At 45.3% G+C, this 23,144-nt stretch overlaps 1 protein-coding gene across 6 annotated transcripts in view; it reads right to left on the reverse strand.

Annotated features, from left to right (window-relative positions):
* TTLL11 (tubulin tyrosine ligase like 11) overlaps positions 1-23,144 on the reverse strand; it is a 266,029-nt gene that overhangs the window by 32,068 nt on the left and 210,817 nt on the right. For all 6 annotated transcript variants that reach the window (XM_073806536.1, XM_073806534.1, XM_073806535.1 and 3 more), the window contains one exon: positions 22,838-22,944. In XM_073806536.1, coding sequence (XP_073662637.1) covers positions 22,838-22,944 — 107 coding nt within the window. The remainder of the gene's footprint in view (positions 1-22,837; positions 22,945-23,144) is intronic.

The following is a 23,144-nucleotide window of genomic DNA, read 5'->3' on the forward strand; positions in this document are numbered from 1 at the left end:
CTCCAGTTAACTGGCTGTACCTTCTAGAAGTCCAGAGTCAGGAGCCTTGGGGGTGGGGGTGGGGTGCCTGTCCTCAAGAGGAGGCCCCTCTGAGGAGCTCTGAGAAGCCGGCCTGTCACTCGGAGAGGTGACGGGAGGCAGATGAGTGTCAAAAAAAAGACAGAGAAGTGGGTTTCAACTTGACTTATATTAAGAATGTCACTTTAGAGCACAAATGAGAGAGAAGAGAAATGCTCTTTTATGTGGGAGTTTATTTTTGTCACTTTGTCAGAGAGAAATTGCAGCCCTGAGGGCACTGGAGCTGCACAGAATTACCCAAAACATTAACATGCAAATTGCCTTCTTTAGAGAAGGTAATTTTATTAGTGCACGAAAATATTTCTGTCACTGTACTCACGCTTGGGAACGGTGCCATTTGGGGGCCAGTTGGGGCCACCGCAAATGGAGAATTAGGGAGAGTCCTGAACTTGGTTAGGATTCTATCACCTCCTCTTCTTGAGACCATGCCTAGGACACGCTGCAGTGTTGCAGCTGGTTACCCTGGGTGTACCTAGTGTAGATGGCAAGTGACTTGTTCAAGATCATACAGCATCCATGGCAGAAGAGGTAGAGCTGAGGTCGTGTGCCCTGTGTTTTAGGTAACCAGGCGGTCAACAGGGGATCATTAGGGGTCTTGGAAGTGGCCACTCTGAGAATAAGAAGCGGTGACATTCCATCCAAGCCCTCATTCATTCATTCACTCACTCATTCGTTCACCAAGGTTTCACTGTGCTAGGCCCTGGGCCCCAGATATGAATCAGGCACGGGCATCAGCATCCCCAGGGGCAGGTGGGAAGGGGACACAGACAGACACAAGCACTTATAATCCAGTAAGGTAAGACCCGCTGGGGCGCGTGCCTAGAACCAACAACACAGGAGAGAGTGTGACTGGCAGGGCGAGGGGCCTGGAAGCTTCCTGAGGGAGGGTCTTGCATGTGGGCATTGCCCAGGCAGTCAGGGAAGGGGGTTACAGGCAGGGAGGTCAGCACGGAAGGAAGCACGTCGGTCTGGTCCATGCGGAGCAGCGTGTGTGGCTGCTGCACAGGGTGTGTGGGAGGAGAGCGGGTCTGGCATGGGGGGCCGGGGTTGCAGAGGATGGAGAGGAGGTTGGCCGGGCCCATCTCACAGGCTAAAGAGCTCAGATTTTATCCTGCAGGTGGCAAGCATCCCTGCCAGGCCTGTTCAGAACAGAACCACGTTCCCTTGAGACTTCAGGAGGGAGGGGGTTCCCCAGGCCCTGGAGTGCCAAAATGACAGAAGGTTGCGTGAGGCTGAGCTTATATAAGCCTTGCTCCTCCTCCAGACGTGATCAGCGGGGAAGTGTGGGCGGAGACAACCACCTGCTACCAAGAAGAAAGCACCTCAGTCATGTAAGGTCTCAGCGAACACTTCGGGAGCGCACCTTTCCCAAGAGGCTGCTATCCCTCACCCTGAGTTGATTGGCAGCTACATCATATGACCGTGGTGGGGCTCCGGTAAGTGCTTCCACCGCCCCAGGAGCTGTCTTTTAGGAAAGCTGCAGGGAAAATTGGCCATTTCAAGCACACAGAGAGCTATTGTGGAGATTCTGAGCCGACACACTCCACCTCAGGGTTTCTCAACCTTGACGCTTTTCAGATTTGGGGCCAGAAAATTCTATGTTGGCGGAGCGGGGAGTGTCCTATGCATTACAGGATGTTTAAAGCATCCCTGACCTCTACCCACTAGATGCCAATAGCAACATCCCTCTTTCCTTCCCCAGTTGTGACAACAAAAAACGTCTCCAGGCATGCCCAAATGTCCCCAGGGGAAAGCGGGGGGTGGGGATCACCTCCAGTTGAGAACCACTGGTCTATCCAGACCTTAGGGAAGACTGATGGCGGTCAAGGGTGCCTGACCACTAGAAGTCTCCTAAGTCTGGCGGTGAGATGCAGAGCAGCCCGAGGGCATGGTATCTGCCTTCTCCCCTCTCCCACGGGGCAAAGGATGGAGCAGAGTGCAGGTTTTATCATGGGACTGTGCACTGACTATTTCAAAAAGAAATGTGTCTAAATTACTCCTAGAAAGACCTAAGAAAGGGAGCAAAGTGCGGAGGTAGAAAGCCAATGGACAGCAGCAAGTTCAGGGTCTCAGTGTTCCTCATCTGTAAAGCAAGGGGGTTGAATAGATGATCTCTAAGCCCTCTCTAGTTTTAAAGGCTATGATTCCACACCAGTAAGACGAGTACACCTTAAAGGATGCTACCAGTGAATACTGAAGTTGGCCCCAAGCGAGAGATGATAGACTCTGGGCTGGATAAGGTTTCGTCTTGGGTTACTTTTCTTGCTTAGAGACAGAGAACTGATTAAGTGGCTCATGAGGTTGTCACTTCGCTCTCAGGTTAAATGATTAAGCCCAGATTTCCCCAGGAATTCCATGGAAAATCTCTGAAAGGGCCTGTATGGTAAATACTTCTGGAATGCTTGTCATTGGTACAGTTTCTCAAAGACCATTGGAGTCTGAAGACAGAATTTTGGCTCTACCAGCCATCAGCTGGGTGACCCTGGGCACGTTACTTAACTTCTCTGAGCTCCATCTCTCTTCTCTGTAACCAGGTTGGTGTGAAAAGTGCAAATGTGTAAAGAGGACTTCCAGTTTCAGCTCTGACACATAAAGAGCTTGGAAGTCATCACTCCCGTCCTCACAATAAGAAAAAAAGATGAGCAAACTGGAAATCGATGTTTTTTCTGACATCCGTCAGAGAAATAAGGTCACAGGGCAAACTGTCACCCTAAAAACTGGACAGACAAGTGAATATGGAGAATCACAGCTGAGATCAGCTTACTGGGAGCAGAAGTTGCTAGAGCCAGTAACTGGTAGGAACACTTAATTGGTGATTCAAGAATTGCTGGAGGCTGACTATGGACTAGATTGAGAGTTAGAAATTCCTGGGGGCTCAGTTTTAGGGGGTCCCCCACACTTTACCACCAGAACCCAACCAGGTTCTTAAGGTGACTATAGGAGAAAAATCCCTCTTGCTTCAGGCAGGGATGAGGGGAAGGTAATCATTTTGAAATATGCCCAGAGTGTTCTCCATAACAAAGGCCTGCCCTCAAGGGGAACTGCTTTACCAGAGGCTTATCTGACCTGAGGGAAGGGCAATTAGACAACTCCAGCCTCTCTTTTCCTGGAAAGACAACTCCAGGCTCTCTCTTCCTTCTTTCTCACATAAGGAAAGAAAAAAAAAAAGGCTAAGAAACACTTCTGAACATCACAGTCCAAGTACTCAAGCCCACTGAGAAACTGAAATTTAACCATAAGATTATCAAATGCTTTCTCTCCCCAGCAAATTACCACCACATCAACAGGGCTCCAATATTACAACAGTGGATACAACCGAGAGGTGCAAAACAATTTAAGAAGGATTGTTTAAGGAAACCCAAAGACAATTGGGGGTTGAAAATAAAACCAAGGAAACTGAAGCCTCTGGTACCTACAGCTGCAGCAAACATTAAATACAGCCCAGCTCCCAGCCAGGTTAACATAAAACCTCACGCTTAAAGCCTGATTGCCTCAGTTCTTAGTACCTGATATATCATGTCCAGCTTTCAACCCAAAATTACAACAGCTGCTAAAAGATGAGAAAAAACCATGGTCTGAAGAGACAAAGTAAGCATCAAAATCAGACTCAGATATGAAACAGATGTTGGAATTATCTGACAGAGAATTAAAAATAATGATGATTAATATATTAAGGGCTCTGACGGAAAAAGTAGGCAACATTCAAGAACAGATGGGCAATGTAAGGAGAGAGATGGATACTCTAAGAAAGAATCAAAAGGAAATGCTAGAAATTAAAAACACCAGCACCGAAATGAAGAAAGCTCTCAATGGGCTCAGAAATAGACTAGACATAGCTAAGGAAAGAATCAGTAAGCCTGAAGATACGTCAATAGAAATGTCACAAACTTGAAACTGAGCAGGACCCTGTGGGGCCCCTGGGCATGGAAGCATTTCTGTCCCCTGTTTCTTGTTTGTAGGGAATAGACTCCATGACCTTCCCTGAGTCCCAAAGGGCAGATTCAAACAGTTGTTAATCAGGGAAGGGAGGGGATGCAGAGACAAGGGAGGAGCAGGAGGAAACAATAGTGTAGGCTTGGGGCAGGGTCCTCATTCTGCCTCAAGGGATACACATAAAAATATATTTAAGCTCTTCTGCAGAACTAAAACCCCCACCAAATGGAAGATGCTAACTATTTGATGAAGTTTTCTTCAGAGAGGATCAGGAGACCACCTGAGGCCAGATTAAAGGAATACAGGCCCTGCACACACACAGATCCTTATCAGCAATGCTGCCCTTGAACTATTGCTATAAAACTCCTCACCAAATTCCCCGGGGGTTGGGACACACAGTTTTTCAGGGCAAAAGCCCACTGTATCTCCCTTTGCCTGGCAAAACAATAAAGCTATTCTTTTCTACTTCATCCAAAACTCTGTCTCCAAGATTTGGTTCAGCACCAGTGCACAGAGGTCAAGCTTTCAGCACCAAACTGAAATGAGAAGAGAAAAACGAATGAAAAAAAAAAAAACAAACCTGAGGGACTTCTCTTGTGGCACAGTGGTTAAGAATCTGCCTGCCAATGCAGGGCACACGGGTTCAAGCCCTGGTCTGGGAAGATCCCACATGCCACGGAGCAACAAAGCCTGTGCTCCACAACTACTGAGCCTGTGCTCTAAAGCCCACGAGCCACAACTAGAGCTCGTGTGCCACAACTACTGAAGCCCGCATGCCTAGAGCCTGTGCTCTGCAGCAAGAGAAGCCACCACAATGAGAAGCCCACGCACTGCAATGAAGAGTAGCCCCCACCCACCACAACTAGAGAAAGCCCGCGCACAGCAACGAGGACCCCATACAGCCAAAAATAAATAAATAAACAAATAAATAAAATAAAATAAAAAAACAAAAAAACCCTGAATGTCCAGGAACAGTGTCTTTGGACAACCTAGAAGAAATGGATAAATTCATAGAAACAAACAACCTACCAAGACTTAGTCAAGATGAAATAGATAATCTGAACAGACCAATTACTAGTAGGGAGACTGAATCAGTAATCAAAAACCTTCCAACAAACAAAAGTCCAGGACCAGATGGCTTCACAGGCAAATTCTATCAAACATTCAGGGAGAGCTAACATCTTCTCAAACCCTTCCAAAAAACAGGAGATGAGGGAACTCTTCCAAACTCATTTTATGAGGCCAGCATTATCCTGATACCAAAATCAGACAAGGATGCCACAAGAAAAAAAAAGTATAGGCCAATACCCCTGATGAACATAGATGCAAAAATCCTCAACAAAATATTAGCAAACTGAATTCAACAATACATTAAAAGGATCATACACTATGATCAAGTGAGATTTATTCCAGGAATACAAAGGATGGCTCACCATCTGCAAATCAGTCAATGTTGTATACCACATTAATAAAATGAAGGATAAAAATCATATGATTATCTCAATAGATGCAGAAAAAGCATTTGACAAAGTGCAACATCCATTTATGATAAAAGAAACTCTCAACAAATCAGGTATAGAGAGAAGATACCTCAACAGAATAAAGGTCATATATGACAAGCCCTCAGCTAACGTCATACTCAATGGTGAGAAGCTGAAAGCTTTTTCTCTAAGGCCAGGAGCAAGACAAAGATGTCCACTCTTACCAATTTAATTCAACATAGTATTGGCAGTCCTATCCAGAGCAATTAGGCAAGAAAAAGAAATAAAAGGAATCAAAATTGGAAAGGAAAAAGTAAGATTGTCACTATTTGCAGATGATATGAAATTATATATGGAAAACCCTAAACACTCCATCAAAAAACTGCTAGAACTAATAAACGAATTCAGTTAAGTTACAGGATACAAAATCAATACACAACAATCTGTTGCTTTCTATACACTAATAACAAACTATCAGAAAGAGAAATTAGGAAAACAATCCCATTTACAATTGCATCAAAAAGAATAAAATACTCAGGAATAAATTTAACCAAGGAGTTGAAAGATCTATATGTTGAAAACTGTAAGGTATCAATGAAAGAAATTGAAGACAAATGAATGCAAAAATATTCTGTACTCATGGATTGGAATAATTAATATTGTTAAAATGTCCATACTATTCAAAGTAATATACAGATTCAATGCAATCTGTATCAAAATTCCGATGACATTTTCCACAGAAATAGAACAAACAATCCTAAAATTTGTATGGAACCAAAAAAGACTCTAAATAGCCAAAGCAATCTTGAGAAAGAAGAACAAAGCTGTGGGCATCACACTTCCTGATTTCAAACTATATTACAAAGCTATAGTAGTGAAAACTCTATGGTGTTGTGATAAAAACAGACACATAGATCAATGGAACAGAAGAGGGAGTCCAGAAATAAACCCATGCATATATGGTCAATTAATTTACAACAAAAGAGTAGAGAATATACAATGGAGAAAGGACAGTTTCTTCAAGAAATGGTGTTGGGAAAATTGGACAGCCACATGCAAAAGAATGAAACTGGACCACCATCTAACACCATACACAAAAATTAACTCAAAATGAACTAAAGACTCGAAACTAAGACCTGAAACCATTAAACTCCTAGAAGAAAACATAGGCAGTAAGTTCCTTGATATAGGTCTTGGCTATAGCTTTTTAATCTGACACCAAAAGCAGAAATGAACATCAAATTAAAAAGTTTCCTTTGCACAGCAAAGGAAACCACCAACAAAATGGAAAGGCAACCTACTGAATGGGAGAAGATAACTTCAAATTATATATCTGGTAAGGGGCTAATATTCAAAACATATAAAGAACTCATACAACTCAATGGCAAAAAATTCCAAACAATCTGATTTAAAAATGGGCAGAAGATCTGAATAGACATTTGTCCAAAGAAGCCAACAGGTATCCGAAAAGATGTGCAACATCATTAATCATCAGGGAAATGCAAATCAAAACCACGATGAGACAGCACCTCATGCCTATTAGAATGGCTATTGTCAAATAGATAAGAAATAATGAGTGTTGGCAAGAATATGGAGAAAAGGGAATCCTTGTGCCCTGTTGGTGGGAATGTAAAATGGTGCAGCTATTGTGGAAAACAGTATGGAGGCTCCATAAAAGATTAAAAATAGAACTATAATATGATCCAGCAGTTCCACTTCTGGGTATTTATCTGAAGAAAATGAAAACATTAACTTGAAAAGATATATGCACTCCCATGGTCATTACAGCATTATTTACAATAGCCGAGATATGGACACAACCTAAGTGTCCTCTGATGGATGACTGGATAAAGACATTGTAATATGACTATTATTCAGCAATAAAAGAGAATGAAATTGTACCATTTGCAACAACATGGATGGAGCTCAAGGGCATTATGCTAAGTGAAATAAGACAGAACAGAGAAAGACAAATACTGTGCATCTCTCTTATAGATGGAATCTAAAACAAAAAACAAATTAAAAAAACCAACCCAAGTTCATAGATAACAGAAAACAAACTGGTGGTTGCCAACGGTGGGGGGTTGGTGGGGGAGAAATGGGTGAACTGTTTTTGTTTTTTAGTATAAATAAATTGAATTTTTTAAAAAAGAATAAAGTAAAGGAGAATGTCTTGGAACAGTGGGACAATACAAAAGGCTTGAAATACAATGGGAATACCAGAAGGAGAAAAAAGAAAGGAACAGAAGAGATACTTGAAGTAATAATGGCTGAGAATTTTCCAAAATTAGTGAGACATCCAAACCACAGATCCAAGAAGCTCAGAGAATGACAAGCAGGAGAAATACCAAAAAATTAACACCTATACATATCATATTCAAACTGTAGAAAACCAGAGACAGAGAAAACCTTGACAGATGCCAGAGGGGAAAAACACCTTACCTATAGAGGAATAAGAAAAAAATTACACCAGCATCTCATCAGAAACCATGCAAGAAGAGAGAGGAGTGAAATATCTTAAACGTTGAAAGAAAAATCCCATAAACCTAGAATTCTGTATCCAGAGAAATTATCCTTCAAAGGTGAAGGAGAAATACTTTCTCAAACAAAAACTGAAGGAATTTGTTGTCCATAGACTTGCCTTGCAAACAATGTTCAAAGAAGCTCTTCAGAGAGAAAGAAAATGATCTAGGTCAGAAACTCAGATCTACATAAAGAAAAGAAGAGCATCAGAAAAGGAATAAATGAAGGTAAAATAAATCTTTTTTATTTTTCTTATTCTTAACTGATCTAACAGATAACTGTTCAAAGTAATAACAGCAACAATGTGTTGGGTGATTATAGCTTAGGAATAAGTAAAATGAGTAACAGCACAGTTATTAGGGAAGGGGGGAGGAATTGGGAGTACTCTTTTACAAGGAACTTGCACTCTCTGGGAAGTTGTATAGCACTATTTGAAAATGGGTTTATTAGCAGAAAAAGTACACTGCAAACTCTAGGACAACCACTGATTTTTTTTTTTGCGGTACGCGGGCCTCCCACTGTTGTGGCCTCTCCTGTTGCGGAGCACAGGCTCCGGACGCGCAGACTCAGCGGCCATGGCTCACGGGCCTAGCTGCTCTGCGGCATGTGGGATCTTCCTGGGCCGGGGCACGAACCCGTGTCCCCTGCATCGGCAGGCGGACTCAACCACTGCGCCACCAGGGAAGCCCTAACCACTGATTTTTAAAGAAGAAGTATAACTGATATATTAAGAGAGAAAATGAAATCTTATAAAATGCTCAATTAAAACCAGAGAAGGCAGAAAAAGAGGGGAAGATAAAAAAGAAACAAAGAACAAGGGAAATAAATGGAAAGCAGTTACTAACATGGTAAATAGTAATCCAGCTATAGCAATAATCACTTTAAATGTGAATGGTTTAAATATATTAATTAAAAGACAGAGATTGTTAGAGTGGATTTAAAAAAGCAAAATCCAACTATATATTGTGTACAAGAAACCCTATTTAAACGTAAAGGCATAGATAAAAAGTAAAGGGATGGAGAAAGATATATCATGCTAACACTAACTAAAAAAAAAAAAAGCTGGAGTAGCTACATTAATTTCAGACAACGCAGACTGCAGAACAAAGAAAACTATCAGGGATAAAGGTGGGCATTATTTAATGATAAAGGGGTCAATTCTCCAAGAAGACAACAATCCTTATCATGTATGTAGCTAAAAACAGAGTGTCAAAATATGTGAGGTAAAACAGATAGAAGTGCAAGGGGAAATAGACAAATCCACTATTATAGTTGGAGATTTCAACACCCCTCTATCAGTAATCGACAGATCCAGCAGGCAGAAAATTGGTAAGGCTATAGTTTAACTGAACAGCACCATCAATCAACTGGATCTAATTGACATGTATAAAATACCTTATTCAACAAGAGCAGAGTACACATTATTTTCAGTTCACACAGAACATTTACCAAGATAGACTATATTCTCAGCCATAAAACATAACCTAACAAATTTAAAAGAATAGAAACCATACAAAGTATGCTCTCATACCACAATGAAATTAAATTAAAGATCAATAACAGAAAGACAGCTGAAAATTCTCCACATATTTGGAGATTAAATAGCACATGTCTAAACAATACATGGGTCAAAAAATAAGTCTCAAGAGAAATTTAAAAATATTTTTAACTAAGTGAAAATGAAAATAGAACTTACTGAATTTTGCGGGAGGCAGTGAAAGTAGTGTTTAGAGGGACATTTAGAGCCTTGAATGCATATATTAAACAAAATGAAAGGTCTTAAATCAATTATCTAAACTCCCATCTTAGGAAACTGGAAAAAGAAGAGCAAATTAAATCCAGAGTAAGCAGAAGAAAAGAAATAACAAAAACTAGAGCACAAATCAATGAAATTAAAAACAGGAAAGCAATAAAGAAAATCAATTAAGCCAAAAGCTGGTTCTATAAAAAGATCAATGAAACTGATAAACCTCTAGCCAGGCTAAGCAAGAAAAAAAGAGAGAAGATTACTAAACTACTAATTAGTAATTAAAATTACTAATATCAGAAATGAAAGAGGGTTATCACTACTGATCCCATAGACATTAAAAGGATAATAAAGGAATATTATGAATAATTTTGTGTCCACAAATTTGATAACTTAGATGAAATGGACCAATTTCTCTTTTTTTATTTTTTAATTTTGTTTTCAATTTCTCTTTTTTAAAAATTAATTAATTAATTTACTTTTGGCTGTGTTGGGTCTTCATTGCTGCGCGTGGGCTTTCTCTAAGTTGTGGCGAGTGGGGGCTGCTCTTTGTTGCGGTGCATGAACTTCTCATTGCGGTGGCTTCTCTCGTTGGGGAGCATGGGCTCTAGGCATGTGGGCTCAGTAGTTGTGGCTCGCGGGCTCTAGAGCACAGGCTCAGTAGTTGCGGCACACGGGCTTGGTTGCTCCGCGGCATGTGGGATCTTCCCAGACCAGGGCTCGAACCCATGTCCCCTGCATTGGCAGGTGGATTCTTAACCACTGTGCCACCAGGGAAATCCTGGACCAATTTCTTGAAAGACACAATTCAACAAAACTCACACAAAGAGAAACAGTTAATCTGAATAGGCTTATATCTATTAAAGAAATTAAATTAATAACCTTCTAAAAAAGTAAACACTAGGCCCTGATGGTTTCACTGATAAATTCTACTAAACATTTAAGAAAGAAATGATACCAATTCTCTACAATCTCTTACAGAATACAGAAGCAGAGGGAATATGTTCTAACTCATTTTATGAGGTCAACATTACCCCAATACTAGATAACGGCATTACTAGAAAGGTAAAACTACGGACCAATATCTCTCATAAACATAGATGCAAAAATCCTCAACAAAATATTAGCAAGTGGAATCCAATAATGTATAAGAAGAATTATTCACCACAACCAATGAGATTTATTCCAGATACGCAAGGCTGCCTCAACATTCAAAAATCACTTAATGTAATCTATCACATCAACAGGCTAAAGAAGAAAAATCATATGATCATGTCAATAGGTGCAGGAAAGGCATTTGACAAAATCCAACACTCATTCATGATAAAAAAGAAAAAAAAAACACCCCCTAAAACTCTATGCAAGCTAGCAACAGAGGGGAACTTTGTCCATTTGATGAAGAATAGCCACAAAAACCCTACAGCTAACTTCATATTTAATGCTAAGAAAATAGGTGCTTTCCACCTAATATTGGAAACAGGACAAGGATGTCCCCTCTCACCACTCCTGTTCAACATTGCACTGGGAGTCTTAGTTAATTCAGTAAGACAAGACAAAACAAGACAAGAAGAGAATAGAAAAGGTATACCAAAAGATTGGAAAGGTAGAAATAAAACTGCCTTTATTCTCAAATGACATGGCTGTCAATGTAGAAAATCCCAATAAATTGACAAACTTCTGGAACTAAGTGATTATAGTGACATTGTAGGGTACAAGGTTATTATATAATAGTCAACTGCTTTCCTATATTCCAGCAATGAACACTTGGAATTTTAAATTAAAAACACAACACCATTTATATTAGCACCCAAGTAAAATAAAATAAAATACTTAGGTATAGATATAGTGGAACATATGGAAGATACATATGAAGAAAACTAAGAAACCTGAATGACAAAAATAAAAGATCTAAATAAATGGAGAGATATTTCATGTTCATGGACAGGAAGACTCAATATTGTTTAGATGGTAGTTCTTCCCAACTCAATCTATAGATTCAACACAATCCAAATTAAAATCCCAGCAAGTTATTTGGTGAATATTTGACCAGCTGATTCTAAAATTTATATGGGAAAGGCAAAAGACCAGAATAGCCAACACAATCCTAAAGAAGAAGAACATAGAGGACTGACACTACCCAACTTCAAAACTTACTATAGTTACAGTAATCAAAACAACACAGTATTAGTGAAAGAACAGACAACTAGATCAATGGAACAGAATACAGAGCCCAGAAATAGACTCACACAAATATAATCAACTGATCTTTGACAAAGGAACAAAGGAAATTCAATGGAGAAAGGACAGTCTTTTCAACAAATGGTGTTGGAACAAGTGGACATCCATATTTAAAAGAAAAAAAAAAAGAATCTAGACACAGACCTTGCACCTTTCACAAAAATTAACTCAAAATGGATCATGGACATAAATGTAAAATGTAAAACTATACAAGTTTTAGAAGATAACAGGAGAAAATCTAGCGGACCTTGGATTTGGCTATGAAGTTTTAGACACAACACCAAAAGCAAAATCCCTGAAAGAAAAAGTTGATGTTAGACCTTATTAAAATTAAAAATTTCTGCTCTGTACAGACACTGTTAAGAGAATGAAAAGATAAGCCACATAAACTGTGAGAAAATATTTGCAAAAGACATACTTGATAAAAGACTTGTATCCAAAATATACAAAGAACTCTTAAAACTCAACAATAAGAAAAAAAATTGGGCAAAGATCTGGACATCTCATCAAAGAAGATATACAAATGGCAAATAAGCATATGAAAAGATGCTCGACATCGTATGCCTTTAGGAAATTTCAAATTAAAACAATGTGGTATACCACTACACACCTATTGCAATGGCTAAATTAAAAAAACTGACAATACTAAGTGTTGTCAAGGATGTGGAGCAACAGGAACTCTCATTCGTTGCTGGTGGGAATGTGAAATGGTACAGCCATTTTGAAAGACAGTTTGGCAGTTTCTTAAAAAGCTAAACGTAGTCTTACCATATGATCCAGCAATCACATCCCTAGGTATTTGCCCATTTTGAAAACGTATGTCCACAAAAAGAAACTGCACACAAATGTTTATAGCAGCTTTATTCATAACTGTCAAAAATTGTACGCAACAAAAATGTCCTTAAATAGGTGAATGGATTAACAAACCATGGCATATCCGTTCAATGGACTTTTACTCACAGATAAAAAGAAATGCGCTATCAAGCCACAAAAAGACATGGAGGACCTTTAAATGCACATTGCTACGTGAAAGAAGCCAGCACTGAAAAGGCTACATACTGTACGATTCCAACGATATGACATTCAGAAAAAAGCAAAACTATGAAGAGAGTAAAAAGATCAGTGGATGCCAGGGATTCAGGGTGGGAGAGGATGAATAGGTGGGACACAGGGGATTTTTAGGCAGTGAGAACATTCTGTATAGTATAGTACTGTACTGGATACATTACATTATGCAGTTGTCAAAACACATAGGATGTACAACACAGAGTGAACTTTAAACTATGGACTTTAATTAATAATGATATATTAATATTTGTTTATTAACTAACAAATGTATACTAATGCAACATACTATAGAGGAAAGAGTATGTGTTTGGGGAGCATATGGGAATTCTCTGTACTATCTGCTCAATTTTTCTGTAAATCTAACACTGTTTCAAAGGGGTTTCCCTGGTGGCTCAGTGGTTAAGAATCCACTGCTAATGCAGGGGACATGGGTTCAAGCCCTGGTCCGGGAAGATCCCACATGCTGCAGAAGAAGTAAGCCCATGAGCCACAACTACTGAGCCTGCGCTCTAGAGTCCGCGAGCCACAACTACTGAGCCCACGTGCCACAACTACTGAAGCCCGCGCACCTAGAGCCTGTGCTCTGCAACAAGAGAAGGCCCCGCTCACCACAACTAGAGAAAGCCCACATGCAGCAGTGAAGACGCAACACAGCCCAAAATAAATAAATAAATAAATTTATTAAAAAAAACTTTTCCAAAAAAAATTGTCTATTAATTTTTAAAAATCCATAAATGTAGCTCATATTTGTGTCAATCACCAGCAGTCACATTAACGGGCAGCATGTTGGAGAAGATTTAGTTAGGAGACGTGGGTCCTTGTCCAAGCACTGCTGTTTACTAGCGAGGTGCCCCCAACCAGTCTAATTCTCATTTCCTCAACTCTAAATAGCGGTGCTGTGAGGAGTGTCAAGTGCAGAGCTTTGCAGCAGTAAAGCCTGTGTGACCCTGTATCCTGCCTCCTTGGTAGTAGAGGAGCAGATGGGGGGAGGGGCTGCGGAGGATGCGTCTGTCATTGGTCACGTCTCCCCGATGGTCTTACCAAACACAGCTCCGCCCACCTTATGGATGCCTCGGCCTGGGGATATTTGGGGATTGGCAGTAGTCCTTCCATCTTTACTCATCAGTGTCGTCACTTCCTGAGGCTGCACAAGATGGAGGCTAGAGACCGGTTCCTGCTCTGTCCCTGACCCCTCTTTACCACGCTGAGCCTCGGTTTCCTCCTCCCTGAGTGGGGTCGTGGGAACAAGACCACGCACAGGGGGAGTGTGAGCTTTCAGTGCACAAGTGGATTGGAAGACTTTCGTAATCTGAAAGCACGCACACGTGTCAAGAATGACAATGGTGGTTAAAACAAAGTAAAAGGAGAGCCGGGGGTACACATACTAACTAAAGCCTTACAACAACCCAAGGTGGATGGCACTGGCCCGTTTTAAAGGAAACTGTGGCTCTTGGAGCTGAAGCGCCCCCACCCCCGACCCTGGGCTCCAAGATGGGAGGTGCAAGGAACCAGACTCAGCCTGGCTGACTCGCTGGTTCATGGCTCATGCTCTTCCCACAACTTCCATCCTGCTGCCGCTGTTCCTGCAAGATCTGGGATGAAGAAAAGGAAATAGCTGCATAAAAAAATTCATCTTTTTTCCTTTTGTCTCTTTTTTGGGGCGTAGGACCAGACAACGGCGGAGATCCTGTTCCCATGCCCTGGAGGTGATGGACAGGAAGGTGACGATCAGGCGCTCCAATGAAGGGGCTGTGGCGGTGATCACACGTCTCCAGGCGACACTCCCCGAGGGGACATTCATTACAGAAGGTGCAGCCTGCACGGCAGCAGCCCCAGATAAGCGTCTGCGCGGGAAGGGCGAGCTGGCATTTCTGTTGGCTCGCTTGCTTTTATTAAAAATAATTCTGACACTGACTATTTTGTAAGCGTGTAGGCACACATCCAGGGAGGCCCATCTGACTTTGAGATAATTTCAAGGCTGAAGAACATCACTCGTGCCAGACACGGTGCGAGGCACCGCGTGAAACCCGCCTCCTGTACCGAGGAGGGAGGGGGCCATCCATGTATATGTATAAGTGAGGCTTCGCTAAACCTTCCAAGTAAAAATACTTTTAAATATTTCAGTACGTTGTTAACCACATACATTTCAGTTGGGGCTCATTCCAGCTGAGGAAAGTAGAGGAGGCAGATGATTTGCATAAGTCGACTGAGGAAATTTGGTGAGAGACAGTAACGAGACTCAGACACCCACAGATGTCAGCCGATCGTCAGGGTCCCGTCCCTCGTCCATCCCGCACACGTTTGCTGAGCACCTACTATGTGCCAGGCACAGAGCTAGGCTTCGTTAAGGCAGGAACGGCTTGGCGTCATGGAGGTTAGTCTAGCTCAAGGGGCGGATGCCACACGCTCGTTCCACAGTGTTCACTTCGCACTGTGATCGGTGCTGCCGAGGAGCGGCGCTGGATGCTGCTGGAGCCTGTGGGAAGGGGGAGCTGGCCCAGCCTGAGGGCGGCGCCTTGCGAGGAGGGCCTGGGCAGGGGTGTGTGAGGGGTGAGGGCTTCGGACAGAGGCAAGTGGCCCCGATGGAGGTCCTCCGAAGTGGCCGGCCACCTTGGCTGGAACGAGTGAGCGTGGGGCTAGTGACCGGAGGGGTGGCTGCACAGGGGGAAGGGTTCTCACTCGCTCCCCTGGAGCTGTAGTCGTGAGACCAGTGACTGCAGGCGGCTGATGGTGGACCCCGGGTTGAGAGGTGATGCAGGAGGAGGGCTGGAGGCCGCCGCAGCCAGCCAAAGGCAGGAGCACCCACAGTGTGAGAGCAGACGTGCAGAGGAGAGGGGACAGCTGGTCTTTGGAGACCGTGGCACACGTGGAGAGAAACTGGCCCTGACTCTCCAGGCCCGGCAGCCGTGAAGCTGGAGTGCTGCATTTCTTGCTAAAGGTCCCCAGCTTCACAGTATCCACCCCCCACCCCTACTTTCCTTGAGTTGGACACATGGGTTCCGCTTCCCAGCCAACCCTCCAACAGTGCTGTGTAGGACAAAGGGGCAGGGCAGTGAGGATGGGGCAGCCAGGCCAAAGGTGGGTGAGGGCCATCTTGGAGGGAAAGGAGGGGAGGCCCTGGCACTCTGTCGGCTCCGAGGGAAGGCCCGCTGCCACCACATCCCATCCCTCCCACAGGCTGCGAGTGTCTCCAGGCAGGCGTTTCTTCCTGTCTGTTCCCAGCACCTGCAGAGCACCTGGCACGAGTAGGTGCCCAGAAAGCATGTCCCGAGAGAGGGGTGCAGTCAGAGCCAGGTGATATCAATAGAAGCAGCCCCTTCTTACTGAGCATTTCCTACTCAGACCCTGCTCTGAGCACTTTCTGCTTTGTCCCATTTCAGCCGTATCAATGTTCTTATGAAGTGGGCGCCGTTATTATCTCCCCTTTTCAGAAGATGAATGTGAGGCTCAGAGGAAGTTACATAACCTGCGGAGACGACACAGCTTGCAATTTACCGGTCTCAGATTTGAAGCCAGGTTTGTCTGATCCCAGAGCCCGTGGCTTTGGTTATACTGCCAGTCAAACCGAGGCAGCCCCCCGAAGGCGGGCATGTAGCTCAGGAGCTCTTCAAGCAGTGGAAGAAATGTTTCTCATTTTGGTCAAAGAGCCTACAGCACATAGGAGACATGACACTATGCCACTCTGATTTTTCCTCTGCAAGCAAGGTGTGGGCCGAACACGCATACGTGGGTGTCGCGTGTGTGCTCACGTGGGTGGGAAAGACTCTCCGGTCCATTTTCTTTCTTGCTTTGCAATCACGTTTCCATTGCTTACTGGGAGGACCTCTAGTTTATATTTTAAAACAGCAAAAAATCTGGCTGCGAAGTGAGCAAAGCTGTCCTGAAGCCCCGAGCTGTCGGTTGTGGGTTAGATGGACCAGACACCAGATGCTGGGCTCAAGTGTTCCCTTTTCAAGTGAAATGTTTGTCTCTCACAGATGATGCCAGTGATACTGCCTTTTTTTTTTTTTTTTTTTTTTTGTGGTACGCGGGCCTCTCACTGTTGTGGCCTCTCCCTCCCGTTGCGGAGCACAGGCTCCGGACGCGCAGGCTCAGCGACCATGGCGGACCGGGGCACGAACCCGTGTCCCCTGCATCGGCAGGCAGACTCTCAACCACTGCGCCACCAGGGAAGCCCGATACTGCCTTTTATTGCCTAATCTTGATGCCCTCCTAGTCTCTCGCCACAGAGGAGTGAATTCCACTCTGGGAAGAGTAGAAAGCAAAGTCTCAATGATAAGGAGGTGTTCATGAGTGCAATTACATAACTGCCTCTTCACTGACAACTGTGTTTCTTCGTTTGGTTCTGGGCAATGAGAGGGCTACTACACCCCAAGTTTGCTGATACCACAAACAGATTTCTGTGCTCTGCTAGAAATTCTTTTTTAGATTTTTTTTTTAGATTTCTGTGCTCTGCTAGAAATTCTAGAATTGGAAACTGAGATCTTTTTTTTTTTTTAAATGACAATTGACAATTACACTGGCCTGCTGCAGAGTGTGAGACTGCATATTACGAAATTCCACCACACTCCTAAGTAGTCATTGGCATTTTAAGAGAGGAAGACAGTCTATTTAGAGAGCGATGGGCATGGGATGCAGCTGAGGGCTCCTCAGGTGGAGAGAGGTGGCAAATGGGCTGGGCGTGGGGGAGAGCCACGTGCTAAACGCGTGTGATCGCCGAGTCCCAGCTTTTGCTTTGGGTCACGAGAGCGTGGGGATGCTTATTCCATTACTAAAAGGAACTAGTTCAAAAAGCTAACTGAATAGAGCAGGCTATGCCTGGACCAGGATGGAGTGTCTCCCGAGCCAGGATCATGATTAACCCAGTTCTGTGCACCTGAGGTCCAATTTAAAAAAGCAATCAATAACGGGCCTATTTAAAAGGGTGGTCTGAGATTTAGATTTCATAATATGTATGCTTCTTCTTACTGTTTTTTTTTTTCCTCTCTAGTCTTTTTAAACACCACTTTTTCTTCTCCAATAGCAGGGTCTCCTCATGCAGGTCAAATGGAGGTTCATAAGGGCCTTGAGCATCGGGAATCTGGTTAACCCCCTTGGTGGGTACCGAAGTCTCATTAGGGCAGAAGGAAGGTCTGGGCTGGCTTCCAGAAAGGAAAGGTGCGTCAGCACTTGGACACACTGGGGTTTGGGTCGGGGTGATGGTCTTATTCAAATGGGCTGCCATTTTACACTGGACAACAGGAAAGCAGAGGGAGACCCCTATAGACCACCGCTCGTATAAGCCATGGTTCTCACACTCAGAAGGCCCTGCTTTGGGGATGGGGGACATTTTCTATATTGGCGTTCGTCTGCTCACCGAACATTCACTGGGCACCAGGTGAGATGCTTTTGCGTGCCCTGGTCGATGTGCCAGGCCCTCAGGGATACAGAACGCGCAGCGAGCGCCTTTTCTGGGTCGCCCACCACGCTAAGTGCTTTGCTTGTGCTCTCTCCTCACCCGCACGGCTCCCTCCTTTGTTGCTTCCCCCATGGGAGCTCTGGCCACCCCGTTACAACTTTCAACTGCGCGTGCTTTTCATTTGTGTGGCTGGAGACGCTGGGTGTAACGGAAGGGCCAAGGATGAGCTCTGAAGGCAGGCCGTGCTTGGTTCAGATCCCGGGCTCCCCACTGTAAGACTTGACACGCTTGCTTAAGTTCACCCCTTTGAGCCTCAGCTTTCTCATCTGTCAAATGGGAATAGCCAGCCTTATCTCACAGGGCTGCATGAGACTTAAATGAAGCAATTCATAACAAGCATCTTTGATTTCTGTCCCATAGTCAATGTCCAGTACATAATCTCTATTATTTTTTTTCCCTGAGAATAGGGTCTGTAAAATAATTTCTTTTTATTCCAGTAGGGCCCAATACCTGGTAACACATTCATTACCCGTCTGTTGAATGAATGAATGAGTGAATGCACGAGTGAGTGCGTGCCCTTTGAGACTGAGAGCGCATGTTCTGCCCCTCTTCTGACTTCTTTCTCGCCAGCCCCACAGCAGCTCTAGGGCAGGAAAAGCTGCCCCAGCTCACATGGATCCACACCTCCGACCAGGCCTTTACTTCTTCTGACATCCAGCAGCTTCCTGAATGGTCCTGAGCACGCGGCTGGCTTCAGAAACTCCTTCTCCTTGAGAATCAGAGGTGCTCGAGCAGGCTTCTCAGGAGGCATCTGGGCCCCGGCCTGCACCAGCTAAGACAGCAGTGGCCCCTGCGCCCACGGGCACAGACGGCCTTCTCATTCCTGGCTTTAATGCCCAGCCCTCACTGCCTGTACGACCCCCCACCCTGGACGCTATTATTTCCTTTCAGGAGTGATGGAAACAGGAGAACAGGAGTATAAGCTCCAAGGAGGAAGGGAGACAGGTGCGTGGACGAGGCACCAACTCCCACTGCAGTTCTGCCTTCCTTGTGCTCTGTGAATTGACCTTTCACCTCCCTGCCTCACAAGCCCCCATCCCCTCCGCATCACTCAGATGAACAAGCCCTGCTCGGTGTGGCCCTGGATTGGGGACAGCGTCCTGGGCCAGGAGGTAGGAGGCTTGAGTGCAAATCCAGCTTCTGCTACTCACTGGCTGTGGGATTTCAGACAAGTCACTTTTGCTCTTGGCAACCTCAGAATCTGCTCCGTAAAATGGGATCTGATCACCCACCTCGAAGGTCTGGTGTGAGAATTAGCAGTGATATTTGTACATCGGAGGTGATCTCAAAATTGCAGTTACTACTAAGGACTGTTATTCCACACACTCAGGGGCTGAGGCAGGGCGGAAAGGCCTGGAAGACCCCAGCCCCAGATTTGCGCATCTGTATGTTCTAAAAATAAGTATTTTTCTCATCTCCTTAGCTTGCTCAGCAGACAGAGAGACGCTGCAGACCCCAGAAAACCTCACCCGAGCCTGTACTGTGGGCAGCCCCTGTGGATTCCGCTGCTGGGGAGCAATTTAAGAGGCAAACAAAACATGAAAAGCTACTCAGAATTAACAATGGGGCCAGATGGTAATGCTAGTTTGAAGCAATAAAACATGATAAGTAGCTTCCTGCTGCTATTCCTGATCAACTTCAATATTTAATAATTCCACTGCCACCCCTGCCCCCTCATCTGGCCCCCTCCACAGGCTCCCGCAACGACGCCCCGCATTCGGCTCACAGAGCAAACACGTCTTCACTTTCTGAAGGCGTCAGCAGAAAGCAGGCGGCTCAACTGTCACATAAGCACCCTCCGTCCTGGAGATGATAATTCATCTGCCTACTTCTAAGAGGTTCCATCTCCAGCCTCTCCTGGTTGCCAGGGAAGGATGGAAGGCAGCTCCGACGGCGGAGATGTGATAGGAGCTCTCGCCTTGTCGAATCAGTGAGTATTAGCAGCCCCTGAGTTTTGCTTTTGAATTTAAGAAAGGGGAGCAGTAGGGAGCTGGGCGGTCACCTTGCTCTGGGACCAACAGCAGGAGGAAGCAACCGGAAGGGGAGGGTGGCAGCTTGGCGTTAAAGCCTTACCCACCAGCCGCGCCTCTGAGCCTCAATTTCCTTCTCCGTGTGAAAGAGATCATCGTGTCTACCTCTGGGAGGACTCTAGCCCATGCTGCACGTGTCAAGTGCCGGGCAGTGTGCTCAGCATGTAGGAAACACCCAAGACTGGCAGCTGGAAGCCTCATTATCAAACGTGAAACCACTTAGCAGACGATGCCCAAGTCCCGGCAGCCGCAGGAAGGGCTGCTGGTCCCTGTGGGCAGGGAGCTCGAGCCCAGGGCAGAGCCAGGGTGTGGGGCAGGATCTGGCGGGGAGCACCCTGCTCAGGATTCTCCCCAAGGGGAGCCCACTGATAAGATGAACTGTCCACGAGGGCCCCACAGGCTTTCAGACCCTCTGGCACAGGGCACCCCGGACAGCTGGTGCTGCTGGCGCCCTTTACGGAGGAGGAAATGGGCAGGACGAGGTGAAACGGCTTCTCGCGCTTACATCGTAGGAAGTGGCATTGTCAGTTCTAAGCTGGGTCTCCCAACCCCCCTGATTTCAGGTCCTCGCCACCGTATCGCAGGAGAAAACTGCTCCCTGAGGCGCCCCCTCTTTGTGTGTCCGTTTTGCAAGGAGGCAGCCGAGTGGAGGGTGGCCCCCTTGAGATGCAGTTTACTCGGCTGTGAAATGCGAACGTTCATACCTACTGCACTGGTTCGCGGCAGAGACGTTTAATGAGGGAATATGCATGAGAGCCCGCTGTAATTTTGTGATGAGCTGAACAAATGTCAGGTATGGTTATTATTATGGCTTTTTAGAAAAACCCCCTCTGGGAGGAAAAAGATCAGAAATTCATCCACCGAAGGCGGATTCTTCTTACCGAATCCTTCACCGGCCCCACGTGATCTAGGGGGTCAAGATCAAGCTCTTTCACGTGGCATTCAAGGCCTCGACAGCTCCTGCAACCCCGTCTCTGCCTCTTCTCCTTTCCCTCCTTGCTGCAGACCCTCCAGGCTACTTGGGGTGACCTGAGCCTTTCACGTGTGTCTCTGCCTAGACCAGGGAAACAGCCCTGAAGGGGGGCGCGTGTGCCACCCTGTCCCTCAGCTGATCCCACTCAGCTTCTGCAGGAAGTCTTCCTTGGGCCCCCCTTGCTCAGGAACTCCTCTGCTGAGCCTCCTGACAGCCTCTCTGTGCTTCCCTCCATCCTAGCACGCATCACACTAGCTACTGCTATGTTCTCATCTGCCTCCCAACTCTAGAGCCAGTTCCTCCTGGGCCTGAACCAAGTGCTGTTCACTCCAGTCTATCCGGGGCCTGGCCCCGCTTATACCCTGGAAATGTGTGGCGAGGGATGAACCTACCAACGAATAAGTGACTGTTTCCAACATAAATAGAATCAAAGCTTTAGGCAAAGGATTCCAGCAGTGGAATTAGGATTTGGGTGGGCACAGCCTTGGGAGCAGAAGTCAGGACGGTGCTCCTGAATTCAAACTCAGCTCCATCCCTCCAGTGAGGTCTAGAGCTGATAGTGTAAGCAAGCCTCCCGGGACAGACCCTACCCTCCACCGCCCCACCCCCACCCCCGCCCCCCCCAACCCCGTCCTCCATCTGCTTTTTGTTTGTAGAAAAACTTTAGCTTCCTAGGCCTTCCCCAAGTTCCAAAGAAGAAATTTAATCAAAGAAGTGAGAAAATGCAGAAACAAAGGAAAACAGTCAAGCAAAACAAAATAATAATAATTTAGTCATTAAACAAAGTCCTCCTCAGGGGCTATAGATAACATTCCGAGCCACGTCCTTTGAGCTGTTTTGCAGATACTGAAACCCCCGCCAGGTGGAAGAAGTTAACTGCATGCTGCCCACAAGCACGTAGACCCCAGACGGGCTGGAACCAGAAGGTTGATGATGTTGACTCCCAATGACCTCACCACCAACCAGTCAGAAGAATGTCCACGAGCTGATCACACACCCCGCGACACCTCTCCCTCACCCTGCTTTTAAAAACCTTTCCCTGAAAGCCACTGGGGAGCTCGGGCCTTCTGAGCTGCCTGGACTCCTTGCTTGGCCCTGCAATAAATGCTGCCCTTTCCTTCACCACAACTCCGAGTCAGCAGGTTGGCTTTACTACACGCAGGCGAACAGACCCAAGTTTGGTTTGGTAACCATAGGATGACCTTCCTCCTTCCCCCACCTTGACCCTTAACAAGAAGAAACAGATAATGTACCACCCATCCCTCTCTGTCCTCCCACAGGACACGGCAGAGGCCAGTCATCAGGTACCTGAATCCCGCTGGTCCACGGTCATGGAGTTCCATCTCCTCGTGATGTCAATGTAGAGGATGTCCACGGCGGCCATGGACAAGCTGCTGCTACTGAGCTTGCAGTTCCTGCAGAAGACAGGAAAGGACACGTCACTGCCAGATCCGACCCGTCCTGTCCTGTCTGGCTTCTGTGCCTTTGCCCGGGCTGTGTTCCCCGCCTGGAAGGCCCTCCCTCGCCACAGCTGGAACTAGAGAAGGGTGAATGGCAGGGAACCATGGGAGAGGAGGCTGAAAATGGAAGAGCTGAGGTCAGATCCTGTGGGTTC

This window comes from Tursiops truncatus, chromosome 6 (assembly GCF_011762595.2).
Source record: "Tursiops truncatus isolate mTurTru1 chromosome 6, mTurTru1.mat.Y, whole genome shotgun sequence".
Lineage (NCBI taxonomy): Eukaryota > Metazoa > Chordata > Mammalia > Artiodactyla > Delphinidae > Tursiops > Tursiops truncatus.